This window comes from Eurytemora carolleeae, unplaced genomic scaffold (assembly GCF_000591075.1).
Source record: "Eurytemora carolleeae unplaced genomic scaffold, Eaff_2.0 scaffold825, whole genome shotgun sequence".
In the NCBI taxonomy this organism is placed as follows: Eukaryota; Metazoa; Arthropoda; class Copepoda; order Calanoida; family Temoridae; genus Eurytemora; species Eurytemora carolleeae.
The window spans coordinates 58,229-71,719 of record NW_019397476.1 but is presented as its reverse complement, the minus strand read 5'-3'; the positions used below and the strand labels follow the sequence as shown (position 1 = coordinate 71,719).

Below are 13,491 nucleotides of genomic sequence, written 5' to 3'. Positions count from 1 at the left end.
TTAGTTTAGAGTGAGGCATATAAAAACTTCTAACAAATTAATTGAAGTTTTTTGACGTGTTGTGTAATTTCTAATAAATAACAACACTTCAGAATAAAAAAGACACACTAAAATTATAAAGGAGAAAATAAACTATTTCAATTACAGGATTACTATTTGTTAAAAAACATTTTCTGTTCTTTATTTAAAAATGTTTTAAATCACTATTTTATAGAAGAAAAAGCAGTAAAAAAATCAGAAGATAAACAAAAAGAATTATAACATTGCACAATGCTAAAGTTGAAATTTAATGGAAAGTATTCTTTGTTTAAACACAAATATCAGATCAGATGCTTATTGTGAATATCTATGTTGATGAAGAGTTAGAGCTGAAACCAGAGGAGAGATTGAATGAGATCTGGGGAGCAACTCAGAGAAACTGGATCTAAAATAGAACTGCAGTGAGAACCAGAAATCTCTGGAATAGGAAGACGACATTTACACTCAAGTTATGACTTTGAATAGTCCAATGTGAACGTGAGACTCAGCAATTGTTCAGTGTTAACAGACTCATTTTTCTGAATGAGTGATTTAATAATAAGAACTAGTAAAACTTTGGCGTTGCAATGGGAAATATCCATAATTCGTTTTACAGAAACTTTTAATATTTTTAGACTTTTAAAAGGTTTTACGACAGTCTGAGAAGGGTCCAACGATTTAAAATTGGATTTTGTAGAAGTTTGCTTTATCAAACATGCCTTGTATATTCTTCTAGGGTAACACATATTTGCATGTTTTTTAAAAGCAAACTTCTACAGAATGAAGTTTTAAATGGCTGGAACCTTCTCAAATTGTCGTAAAGTAAAACCTTTTAAAAGTCTAAAAACATTAAAAGTTTCTGTAAAACGAATCTGGCATCCCATCTGTAACAACATCAACTACACTTAATTATTGCTTTGTTTTCCTATTCCACAGTTTTCTAGCTCACACACTAGCATATAACTAAAAATAGAAGAGGAAATATACAGAAAAAAGAGGGGTTACCAATATAAAATAGAATGATTATCTCAGTTCAGAAAATTCCCCAAAATGGTTCTCAAAATCTTACCTTGAATCTGGGAACTTGGCAAAACCGGGTTTACTTTCGGTTTCATCCTGCCAAAACAAATATAATAAATATTTTTTTTATCAATAATGAATGATAAGATTCTAATGAAATAAGTTCTGAATCCAGAGGCCGAATTTAAGGAATTTTGGCTGCGGCTCAAATATGAGACAATATTGGAACTCAATTGGAACCCGGTTTTTGGTAGATCAACGACGCGGTTTAAATTCTTTAAATCCAGCCTCAAGTTGTTTTACAGTTTTGACTTAACTTTCAAATGTTAATCAGATTTTAAAATTATACTATCTTTGCAGCATTTCAATTTATCCTAAAATTTTCAATTCATGCCAAAAACAGGGGGGGGGGGGAATGTAGACAAAACTAGTGCATTTTAATTTTAAATGTTTACATCTTGAACTTCTATACTTTTCTTTATTTATAATTTTTTCCGCAACGCTCTAAAATAAGTAACGATCTTACGTTTGAGAAGTGGCATACCCGATTCACGACGGTTGAGCTTAATCCAATATCTGAACAATAATGTGGAAGAAACCGTCGTGACTTCGGACAATTTTCTTGAATAACAATTAAGGAGAAATTCGCGAATTGATTTAAATAAAAACCTCAAATGAAAATATTCAAATAGATTATCAAGCACTTGATAATCTATTTGAAAATAGTAAGATTGTCAATAGATTTTGCAATTTGATATTCAAGATATACATATGTTAGGTCTCCATTAGTGTTAATAAGACTAAGGATGAAAGGGTACAGCTGTGACAGTCACGTCACTCTATAAATGGAGGTCACTTAAAATTACATCTAGAGAAAAAAACGTTTTATAAGGTTAAGGTGTTAACAAAAGAGCCAACCTTAAAGTATGTCAATGTTTCTGCGGTTGTTGAAGAATTGTTCCTTGAACAGGAGTCAGGGAACACTTTTGAGAAAAACGGTTCTGGAACGTTCTCTACAGAAGAAAAACAGGGTTCTGGAACCTCTTCTACTGAAGAAATAGTGATTTCTGGAGACCAGGGAAGATTAGGGGACACGGAGGGGGAATAAAGAGCAAGAGATTTAGACAGGGCTTGAGCAGATTTTAATCTGTTGGAGTTGGTTAGACTTGAAGAATCGAATAGTTTGGTTGGATTGGAGAGGATTGGAGAATTGGCGGGACAGTGGAGATCCGGTGATCCGGAAAAATCGGTTTTATCAGAGAAATTTCCAGATTTGAAATCTCCTGAGTCCAGACCCTGGGATAAAATAAAACATTTATACTTGTAAATGATTGGAAATAGATAACCTTATTTTATGGAGGTAGGTTTACAACAAAGTTTTATTAATTCCCTGCAACTTGAACCTGAGCTGAAAACTTTAGAATGAGATATCCTTAATCCCGATCGGTTAATTTATCTGGAGATTTATAACAAGAGGAGAACAAGCATTTTTTAATCTCCAGATTAAGAAAAAGAGTGGATCAAGCTTTAATCCCGATATGCACCATTCAAAAGTTCCCAGCTCTGGTTTCTTTCTTTTTCAAATCATGACCAAACTAAACTTTTACATGGAAACAGTTTGTGAGTTTTAGGTCGTCATTAACATCTCATCCTTTTTGGGAAACCATGTAGATTTTTCTGTTTAAAAAAAACAGAAAGAAAATGTTAATATTTTTACCTCGAGGCTAGAAACCGACCCTGATGGATGAAGAGACTTCTCTACGGCAAAATCTAAAGCTTTAACTACAGGAGACAGAAGACGACCCAGCTAAAATACATGTCGTCTTATTTTAAACAAACTTAAAATAGGCAGTGTTACCTTTGTTTGGGTGTGTACACCAGAGGGAAAATTTTCCAAAACCCCTAATCTCTCAGAAAAGACCTGAAACAATATATTATTATTTTAAATCACAATAACAGTTATCTATGAAAACTATTTAATATAATGAGACTTACAGACGAATGTTAGGAAATTATGCTGTATTTTTTCCAATTACTGTCAATTTATAATTAAACCGTATAACTTGGATTAAGCAAATTTCATGATGTTATAAAAAGTCTCATCCTTTGTGGATAACCCTGATAAGCATTCCATATACAGTAAGACTATACACGTTGGCTGACGTTGTGTGACAGACCTTTTCAACTTTTGGCCAATTTCTTATTCATGTTACCAAAGGTACAACTATAGGTCGTATCTATCTATCTACACTGCTCTGGTAAAGCGTAACCATAGTGTGACTATGGTTCTACCTATGGTAGAACATCTAAGAAATTGGCTATTTATCAGATGATCTTAAAGCTATACTGGTAAATCTATTTTTTTATAACAACATTTAAGACACAATACACATAAGATTGACGAAGTGTCGCCAGACCCTGTTCCACAGTTTTTTGAGTCTTACTCTAAAGACGTATTTGCTTACCTCGGTGAATGTATTACACGATTTCTTCATAACATCGTAATCAGAACTATCAAACCCGTTTCTTTTCAGCTCAATCAGGATATCCTCTACCTATACCAATGGACAAATAAAGAGGGTCACACTGGACTAACCAATGCGAGATGCATTCGGTTTCTTTAATTTGAATTTGATCGCGACTTGGTCTGAAATTCAACATTATTACGAAGTTGTCTTGATTTCCTTGATCAACGTCCTATCAATTTTGTACACAAATTTTTTATCAGTTTTTAGGTAGTTTTTAGAAAAGACACACGTGGATAAAGTTGGTCATGTGGCCGCAGCGCCCGGCCCCCTAGCCTGTTATAGCCGCGGCGCTCGGCCTCCTTGCCTGTCCTAGCCGCAGCGCTCGGCCCAGAAATAAATATTTTTTGTTGAAAATATTTCATGTCGTACGTAGGTACCATGTATAATGATAGGAGGGGGGGGGGGGTTGTCTTGTTCTATTTATTATTTAAAACGTAAAAAGTAAATAAAAAGAATATGTTTGAAAGGTTAACATTTGTAAAAAAAGTCTCAGCTTGTTAAATCAGGTTGAGGTACGTAAATAACGATGTCGCATTTCTAAAATATATTGCGGTATTAATCCGTGAATATGATTTTGCAAGCATAATTCTTGAAAATACCCCTAGTCCGGGCAATTCCGACAGATTGGTCTTTCTTTGTGCTCTCAGATATAAATGTAAAAACTTTATTATTATATTATTTGTTGCATATAAAACAAAGAGAATAGAATATATATTAGAGGGGAATTTAGCGAATCTCTCGGTTTGAATTTTTTCAGTCCCTTTCAGCCTGAAAGGGAGTTCAAAGTGTACAAATCATGTAAATGTTCACAAATTATATGCAGTAGAGTACATTAATACAGTATGTTCCCTAGACTATCCATTTCAATTTCGAATTTTTTAAAGCAGTTAAATAAACTTTTTAATGAATTAGGTGAATAAAAAACATCATTTGAATGATAGTTATAACGGAAAATCATCGTTTGTAAAGTGAAATGCATAGAGTCTATGTGAAATGATCATTGGTCCATTATGAAACCAGCCTATTTCATAATTTTCTTTTAATATTAATTTTAGATTTTCTATAAAATGATATTCCAGGGCCCAAAAGGTTATATAGCATAACTTTGTGAAGTACACCTGCAGTATGGCAACAGTACAACAAAATGGCCGTTTTACACTTTTGTCTAGTAAATTCCCCTCTAATATATATTCTATTCTAAAATGATATAAAAGGCATCGTTTACGTTAAGTTGTTAACGAACAAAAAAATTTTAAAAAACTATAAAATATATTTTTTTATTAAATAAACGATTTTTTGGAACAAACTTTAAAAATATCATTTTTTACTGAACTAACAATTTTTTCAAGCGTTTTTGCGTAAAAAACGGTTTTTTTTCGAAAGAAATTTTGAAAAACCATTGTATTGACTGAACGAAATTATTTTGCTAATGAACCTTTGAAAAATTGTCGATTTTTACTAAACGAACAATTTTATTGAACGACACATTTAATTGAACAATCATTTTGTTAAGAGTACGAAATAAATTGAAAATAAACGATAATTTTGTAAACGAACTATACATTAATTTTTTTTACTGAACGACTAAAAAACGCACGAGATGGGTCTTTTAACGTAAGAAGAACAAACGAATCGAAAAAAAACAAAGCGTCCATTTCTACATAAAAGATCAGCATTATACAAGATATCTGTTTTAAAACAAAACAATACTTGTATTTGAGTAAGGTTTACATCTCCAAGATAAATGGTTCCCAGGAAATCTCCAAAATCACATAGACGTGGATCATGCTGAAATATTAAAATGAAAAAGTATGTATCATCTCAATATGTTTATTATGTAAACCTGCAAGTAAGTAACTCTCCATGTCAAGATGGCAATGCCCGCGTCACAACAATAAATTTAAAGATTTTGTCTGACCAAGTATGAATTATGTTTATGTTAATAACTCTTTAGACTGTTTTGTTTTTATACAGGAAAGCATGTAAGAATTATCAGAATTGTTATACCTAGAAAAAACGACCATATCTTCCACATTATTATTCAATTAAAGGTTTCTAGGGTACTATTTTGTTGTGAATCAGTTAATGTCATCTGTGCGTGGTAGAATTTCATGCATAACAGTCATTTCCTTGTTCAAAAATGTAAAGAAACACATATATTTAAAGTTTACTGCCGTGTTCAAATCTCTTTAGGAAAAATGATTTCTAGGTATATAAAAACTTTTAGTAAATACATATTCCCATTATGGAATGCAGTGTATTTATTATTAACTTTATTCTTGTTGTTTTCTACATACAAGGTTAACCAAAATGTATGAAACTTTTATGACGACCTGAAAGTCGTTGAGTCTGACGATCCGAAGGTAAATTGGGTAATCCTAAAAAAATGACTTAACCGACAAATTTTGACAAATAAATGTTCAAGACTACAGCTGCAAGAAACCGACTAATTTTGACAAATAAATGTTCAAGACTACAGCTGCAATAAACCGACTGATTTTGACAAATAAATGTACAAGACTACAGCTGCAAGAAACCGACTAGCTTTGACAAATAAATGTTCAAGACTAAAGCTGCAAGAAACTTACTAATTTTGACAAATAAATGAACAAGACTACAGCTGCAATAAACCGATTAATTTTGACAAATAAATATTCAAGACTACAGCTGCAAGAAATCGACTAATTTTGACAAATAAATGTTCAAGACTACAGCTGCATAAAACCGACTAATTTTGACAAATAAATGTTCAAGACTACAGCTGCAATAAACCGACTAATTTTGACAAATAAATGTACAAGACTACAGCTGCAAGAAACCGACTAGCTTTGACAAATAAATGTTCAAGACTACAGCTGCAAGAAACTTACTAATTTTGACAAATAAATGAACAAGACTACAGCTGCAAGAAACCGACTAATTTTGACAATTAAATGTACAAGACTATAGCTGCAAGAAACCGACTAATTTTGACAAATAAATGTACAAGACTACAGCTGCAAGAAACCGGCTAATTTTGACAATTAAATGTACAAGACTATAGCTGCAAGAAACCGACTAATTTTGACAAATAAATGTACAAGACTACAGCTGCAAGAAACCGACTAATTTTTACAAATAAATGTACAAGACTACAGCTGCAAGAAACCGACTAATTTTGACGAGTAAATGTACAAGACTACAGCTGCAAGAAACTTAGAATGTATGAAAACAAAGATTTGAATATTCCCCGAAGTCTAATCCATCGTGGGTAACCCTGTGTATGTTACGCTATTTTTGATCGAATTTTCAAAGTGAGATCAAAACTTCTTGAGTATATTGGAATTGAGCCAGGATTTACTTAACTCTACTCTCTAGTTGCCTTACGAGTTCTAGCGTTTTCGAGCAGCAGACAAACCAACAAACAGACATTTACCTGAACTATGCCCAAACTACAACAATATGTATATTCTCTGCAGTATATCTCTATCCCTGAACCATACCATAAGCTTTAAATTTGGATTGATTTCAAAGTTTATTTTGAGTAGAACACTGAACTATACAATAAAGAAATTTATGATTTTCACTAAATCTGGAAACCTCTCCAGGTTCTAACTTTATTTCCTTCATTAAATGAATCTTTAAAGACAAAGTTTGAAAAAAAAGGGTTAAATGTAAATTGAAATGACGGCTGTACGAGAAATTATGAGTGTAACAATTTGAAGAGAAGATATATATATACATTTATATATTCACATTTTATTAAGTTTTCTCTTACACTTAAAAATGAAAATAAAACAATTTAAAGTTTTCCAAGTTTTCCCAAATTGCAAACCAAGATGTGCTTACACAAAATCCAGCCGTATTTTGCTAATTACTCCTTTAAAGGGAGTGTTCGATGACTATAGGTTGTAATATCTGAATGATTTGTTTGAAATTAAATTGATTTTTTTTACGTTCTAACTCGTATGTTGTAATTTTCTCAATTTGTATGGCCGCTAAGTTATTCGGTATGAGACGTCTTTAACAATTTTCTCCTTATAGACGCAACAGATAGAAGTAAGATTAGTAGCGATCAAAAGCGCTTTTTTATCGCACTAAGCCTATACCCCCTTACATTTTTCGCGAACACTCCCTTTAACTTTAAGCATACACGTTGTATTTTTAGAAAACATATGTCTAGGGCTTCAAGAAAGTATTTCTGAGTTGGGGCGGTAAAATCAAAGGTCTAGGCGATGCGACACTTTAAAGTCAAGGTTGTCTAAAAATTAAGTTTTCTGAGTTGTCTATATCTCTGAGGACATTTTACACCGGAAAACCCCATTGGGTCTCCACTCTCCAGGGGGAAGGGTTTTCAATAAATGAAAATGCAAGAGGTCTCCAATGAAAATCTACTCTACTCAATGATAGTGATACCTTTCCAGCTGCAACCCCCCTCCCCTCCCTATATGTATTTTAGCTTAACAAGTCATCATTCCGAAATTGTATAGTAAAATATTATGATATTTCAGATTTTTCTTTAGATATTATTCAAAAACCACAGTGACATTAGTTAAAATGTTAAAAAGGGGTTGCAGCATTTGTTTTATGGGTTGAATTTTTGGTCAGAAATGGTCTCCAAAAGCATCCCCGCCACGTCAAACTAAAGTAAAATGCAAATAACATTAAAATTTTAAATGCTTTTTTACATAACTCCTTTATTGAAGAGATATTGAGGCGTTTAGATTTCTTAAGATGTAACTAAATAGATTTGCTTTTCTTACACTTGTGCGTAAAATCATACATTGACGAGCAACGGGGTCACAAATTCGTAACAGTAATGAAAATTGAAGTTGACCTTCTATTCTTTGTTATATAGTTTGCAGTACCGCTTTCTGAGTAAACCGTACTCACCGTACTATACAGGGTTAACCACAAAGGATGAGACTGTAAAGACAAACTAAAACTTTCAAGATATGAGACCTTTGTCTTGAATTTAGTCTTTTATTCGCATATTCAATGATTTTGCAAAATAAAAACAATTTGACAGTGGCAGGAAAGTATTAAATTCCGTAAAGTGGTCTCTGAAGTCTCATTCTTTGTGGGTAACCCTGTACATTACCCCGTTGTTAAAATCAGTTCAATTTCCTGTTTTTCCTAATATTATTAGAGCGGGAAACTCCTCCTGTATTGTGGATATGGAGATCAATGCTTGATCTCTTCTTTTGTTAATCTGCAGATTAATTAAATCTTGATTTGATATTTAGGAAAATGACCTTTTTAGAAACCAAACAGCCAATTAGAAGGCGGGACATTTTCTCTCTAATGATGAGAGAACTCTCATTAGTCAAAACCCAGCTAGGATATCCAAAAGAGAGAATTAAGCAGAAAATCAAAAATGTTCAAAGTGGATATCGAGATTAAGCAAACAGATTTAGGCTATCCAACACAAGATTTTTCAGATACGTTAATTCTAAGAGTTGATAACTGATATTGTAGATTTACTTTTTGATGATCAAAATTTTGGAACCATTTTTCAAGTTTTCTTGAGAAAAAATCCTTGTCAAGAGATACTTTTATGATACAGTGGCTCCCATACGACTGTAGAATAGTAAGACGGCATTTAAACGATCGCCTTACAATTGATGTTATTTATACAGCAAATATTTAGTTTTACAAGTGTATACACAGCACAATAGATGTTTTTTATGTTTATTAAGCTGTTGAAACATAATTTGAGCCTTACAGTTTATGGGTCTCACTGTAGATAATTTATGCAATGGTTTCCTGTATGATAAAAGCCAAGATCAGAATCCTTTAATCTGTACACGTGTATATAGACTGGAACCGAAACTAAACAAAAAAAAACGTTAAAAAAAAATATTTCTAGGATTTTGAAAATTGATATAAAAAGAGGTCTTATTCCATTTTTATAGGGTTGAGGGCATATATTAATATTAAAATAACAGATAGGACACCAAACGTCGTCTTTTCAAGGTTTAGGGGTTTTTCGTTCGTAACGCCCATATGAATTACGCACATATTGCGTAAAATTACAAGACAGAGAGATAGCCTGTTCTACGCCGACTGCGCGTAATTTCTTTGGACCTTTGCCCCAGGGTTATTGTGAACGAAACACCCCTAAATCTTTAAAAGACGACATCTAGTGTCTTATCTTTTATTTTAATTAATCTATGGTTAAGGGTATACCCCTGTATTGCAAATGCAAAATTATATTACAAGTTGAGCGTGAATTTATAACCCAAACATAATTAAAAACTAAAATTTATTCTAGTATTATTTTTCTGTTCTCTCTCTACAACATTTCCATGGGAATGTAAGATTTAAACATTTTTATTCAAGCCCCAAAATATATGAGAAGAAATTCATGGTTTTTCTTTGATTAAACTTGCATCCAATGATATTATAAAACGGTTCCTTTAAAGAGATTATGAAATTGATAACTTTGCAACTTAAGCTTTTCTGTGGCGTGGAAGCATGAAAATCCCCCAAAATTGCTAATTCCAGAGAAAAATATGAGATTTTAGTTATGTTTTACTGTAGCTACTCAATTTAGGGGTTTAATAATGAAAATGGTCCTCTTTCTAGAGCCAAACGAATCAAATTTATTTTCTTGAGGTCAAATATTCAAAAAAAAAAGATTACAATAATATTGAATTGAACTATTTCTTTGAAAATAAAGTTTACATATCATTTTCTAGCTCTTCTCACCTTCGTTATAATCTTCTATCCGGGTCTGCACTTTCATAGAGAAATTAGTTGGAAGGATTTTCTGAATTAGTTTAGTCCTACTCCAGGTTTCAGGTATCCTAGAGATTAGATTAGTCCTACTCCAGGTTTCAAGTATCCTAGATATTAGTTTAGTCCTACTTTCAGGTTTAAGGTATCCTAGAAATTAGATTAGTCCTACTCCAGGTCTTAGGTTTCCAAGATATTAGTTTAGTCATACTCTAGGTTTCAGGTATCCTAGAAATTAGATCAGTACTACTCCAGGTTTCAGGTATCCTAGATATTAGATTAGTCCTACTCCAGGTTTCAGGTATCCTAGATATTAATTTACTCCTACTCCAGGTTTCAGGTATCCTAGATATTAGTTTAGTCCTACTCTAGGTTTCATATATCCTAGATATTAGCTTAGTCCTACTCCAGGTTCCCGGTATCCTAGATATTTAGGGTTTAGTCCTACTCCAGGTTCCCGGTATCCTAGATATTAGTTTGGTCCTACTCCAGGTTCCTGGTATCCTAGATATTAGTTTGGTTCTACTCCAGGGTTCAGGTATCCTAGATATTAGTTTAGTTCTACTCCAGGGTTCAGGTATCCTAGATATTAGTTTAGTCATACTCCAGGGTTCTGGTATCCAAGATTAGTTCTACTCCAGGTTCCTGGTATCCTAGATATTTAGATTTTAGCCCTACTCCGGGTTCCTGGTATCCTAGATATTTAGATTTTAGTCCTACTCCGGGTTCCATGTATCCTAGATATTAGTTTAGTTCTACTCCAGGTTCCTGGTATCCTAGATATTAGTTTAGTTCTACTCCAGGTTCCTGGTATTCTAGATATTTAGATTTTAGTCCTACTCCGGGTTCCTGGTATTCTTGGTATTTAGATTTTAGTCCTACTCCAGGTTCCTGGTATTCTAGATAGTAGTTTAGTCTAACTCTGCAGGTTCCATGTATCCTAGATATTAGTATAGTTCTACTCCAGGTTCCAGTTATCCTAGATATTAGTTTAGTTTAAGATGCATACATCTCTATTTCATATGTGTAACACTTCAATCTCATCATAAAAGAGACGTATATTTCTTTGCAGATTTGATCGTTCAACTTTGTGTTTAGAATCGGGAAAAATGCGTTTTATGAAAATGTGAACATGTCAATGGATTGCCTTTGGCACTTAAAGAATGTATTACTCAAATTGTAGAATAAATGTAGAAAATTACTGTAATGTTTTTACCTTAAATAATGACTGGCAATATCTTTTATTCTAATAGTTTGTTCATTTAGAACTTGGAGACTCTCCTGAAAATGGATAACTTTATGCCACTTTATAGAGAAGATTTACAAGATTGCGTCTTTGCAATAACATGGTATATGATAAATATATGGTAGTAAATCTAAAGATTAATAGAAATAACTAAATGTGACGGGCCAGCAGTTAAAAAAATATGTCGTTGAAAAAAATTGATAAAGAGTATTCAAGGCCACCTCATGTTTTGAATAGAAAATGTCACTTAAAATTACATCTCTACAGTTCAATTAAAGTGATTATTATTAAAAGAAAATAGATTAAACGAATTACCAAAATATATTTTAACAAAAATAAGATAATTTTAAATAATATTTGACCTGAGAAGCATTTTTATACAGTGCTCTTGCAGATACAGTTAATCTAAATAATTAAGGATCAGAGTTAATTGTAGACATGATCTCATGTTATTAATGTATTTATTGTTTCGAAATACTATATATATCATAATTTAAATGGTTTCTAGACAAAGGAATTGAGTCTTTGGAACAAAATCAAATATTTAAACCTCAATATCTTTAGAATCCGATGTTGTAAACCTTTGATATTTCAAACTCAGATTATTTGATCTAACAAAATTCATAGTTTGAAATATCTAAGGTCTGCAACATTTGGTTCCAAAGATATAGTGATTATAAAATCAGAGTTTGTGGCAAAAACTCAATTCCTTTAGAGAGAAAAGAATTGAGTTTTTGCCACAAACTCAAATTTTCAAATCCCTATATCTCTGCAACCGGTTGGTGTAAACCTTTGATATTTCAAACTTGGATAATTTAATCTAACATAATTCATAGCTTGAAATATCTAAGTATAGAGGACGTGAGTCAGACTCTAATAAAACGCATAAATAACTTCCAGTATATATATTTCTTATAACTTATTACTAGAGGGTTCAGAACTAGAGTCAATATCGATATCGCACGTGTAGACTGTAGAGATCATATCAGTACTTATGCCCCGTATCCGTTCTATCTCATTCTGTTGAATCTTGTGGAACTAGTTTAACGCAGCCAGGCATCGTCTTCCACATAAGGTCGAAAAGTTTGTTACAAAGACTCAATTCATATTAGAGAGAAAAATCCGGACGGTCATATCGAGAAAGGAATTGAGTCTATGGCACATAATCTAATTTTTTTTATCCTTGAATATTCACAACCTGATTGTGTAAACCTTTGATATTTTAAATTTAGTCCAGACTTGATCTTAAAGATTTCATAGTTAAAATATCAAAGGTCTAAACCATCAGGTTGCGAAGATGTAGCAATTAAAAAATTTGATTTTGTTGCAAAAGACTCAATTCGTTTATTCTGGAATTCTTAATTCCGGAGTTTTATACTTTTTGACCTGTTTGCACCATAGGATTCACCCAACCTGTTTTCACTACAGGATTCACCCAATGTCGAAGAAAACTTTCCATTCACGCTTAAGGATCTCCTGTAAATAAACAAAATTTTCCATAAGAGAAGTTGAAAGAAAGAAACTCTATTATTGGCAGAGTTACCCACAAAGGTTAATAATTTAGTATCGAACAAGAATTCTTTCAATAAACACGACCAATTAGATTTCACTTTTTTCTTGCAAAAACGTTGATCGTTTACGGCATGACAAATTATGGAAAATTCAATGCATATTCAAATAACTGTCAAAAGGTCTAAACTGATAGAGCGGCCCTGAAAAAATTGCCACCAAAAATTTCGATTTAAAAATGAAAAATATTTGAAAATTTTGATTGTTTTGAGAAAAAAATGGTGGCATTCATTTCCAGGGCAGATTTAAGCAGCGGACTTTATTGTTTGAATAAAAACAAACCTTAGAAAAGATTTAGAACCCGATCTCTTATGAACTACATCATTCATTATAGAACTAAAAAATATCTGAAAATTGTTAATGTCTGCAGAACAATTTCAACTTGAAACATCG

At 32.4% G+C, this 13,491-nt stretch overlaps 1 protein-coding gene across 2 annotated transcripts; it reads right to left on the bottom strand.

The window, feature by feature from the left end:
• Positions 1 to 233: 233 nt before the first annotated feature.
• Positions 234 to 13,441, bottom strand: LOC111714496 (uncharacterized). 2 transcript variants are annotated; one of them, XM_023489619.1, is made up of 14 exons: positions 13,381 to 13,441; positions 12,916 to 13,005; positions 11,892 to 11,934; positions 11,500 to 11,564; positions 10,257 to 10,354; positions 9,312 to 9,377; positions 6,982 to 7,037; positions 5,277 to 5,354; positions 3,504 to 3,593; positions 2,897 to 2,959; positions 2,756 to 2,845; positions 1,957 to 2,334; positions 1,088 to 1,134; positions 234 to 424 (listed from the first exon to the last, which is right to left on the bottom strand). In XM_023489619.1, the coding sequence occupies exons 1-14, from the start codon at positions 13,425 to 13,427 to the stop codon at positions 334 to 336; spliced, it is 1,302 nt and encodes a 433-aa protein (XP_023345387.1). In that variant the 5' UTR covers positions 13,428 to 13,441; the 3' UTR covers positions 234 to 333. The 2 variants fall into 2 exon arrangements, with proteins under 2 accessions (XP_023345387.1, XP_023345388.1); XM_023489620.1 differs by having other exon boundaries at positions 12,943 to 13,005.
• Between the last annotated feature and the right edge of the window lie 50 nt (positions 13,442 to 13,491).

Coding starts and splice junctions, on each gene's coding strand:
- LOC111714496 (XM_023489619.1), bottom strand. CDS start 13,427: ATGAATGATGTAGTTCATAAGAGATCGGGTTCTAAATCTTTTCTAAG. Junction 13,006..13,380: donor GGTTCTAAATCTTTTCTAAG/GTTTGTTTTTAT, acceptor GTTTATTTACAG/GAGATCCTTAAGCGTGAATG. Junction 425..1,087: donor GCCAAGTTCCCAGATTCAAG/GTAAGATTTTGA, acceptor GTTCTATTTTAG/ATCCAGTTTCTCTGAGTTGC.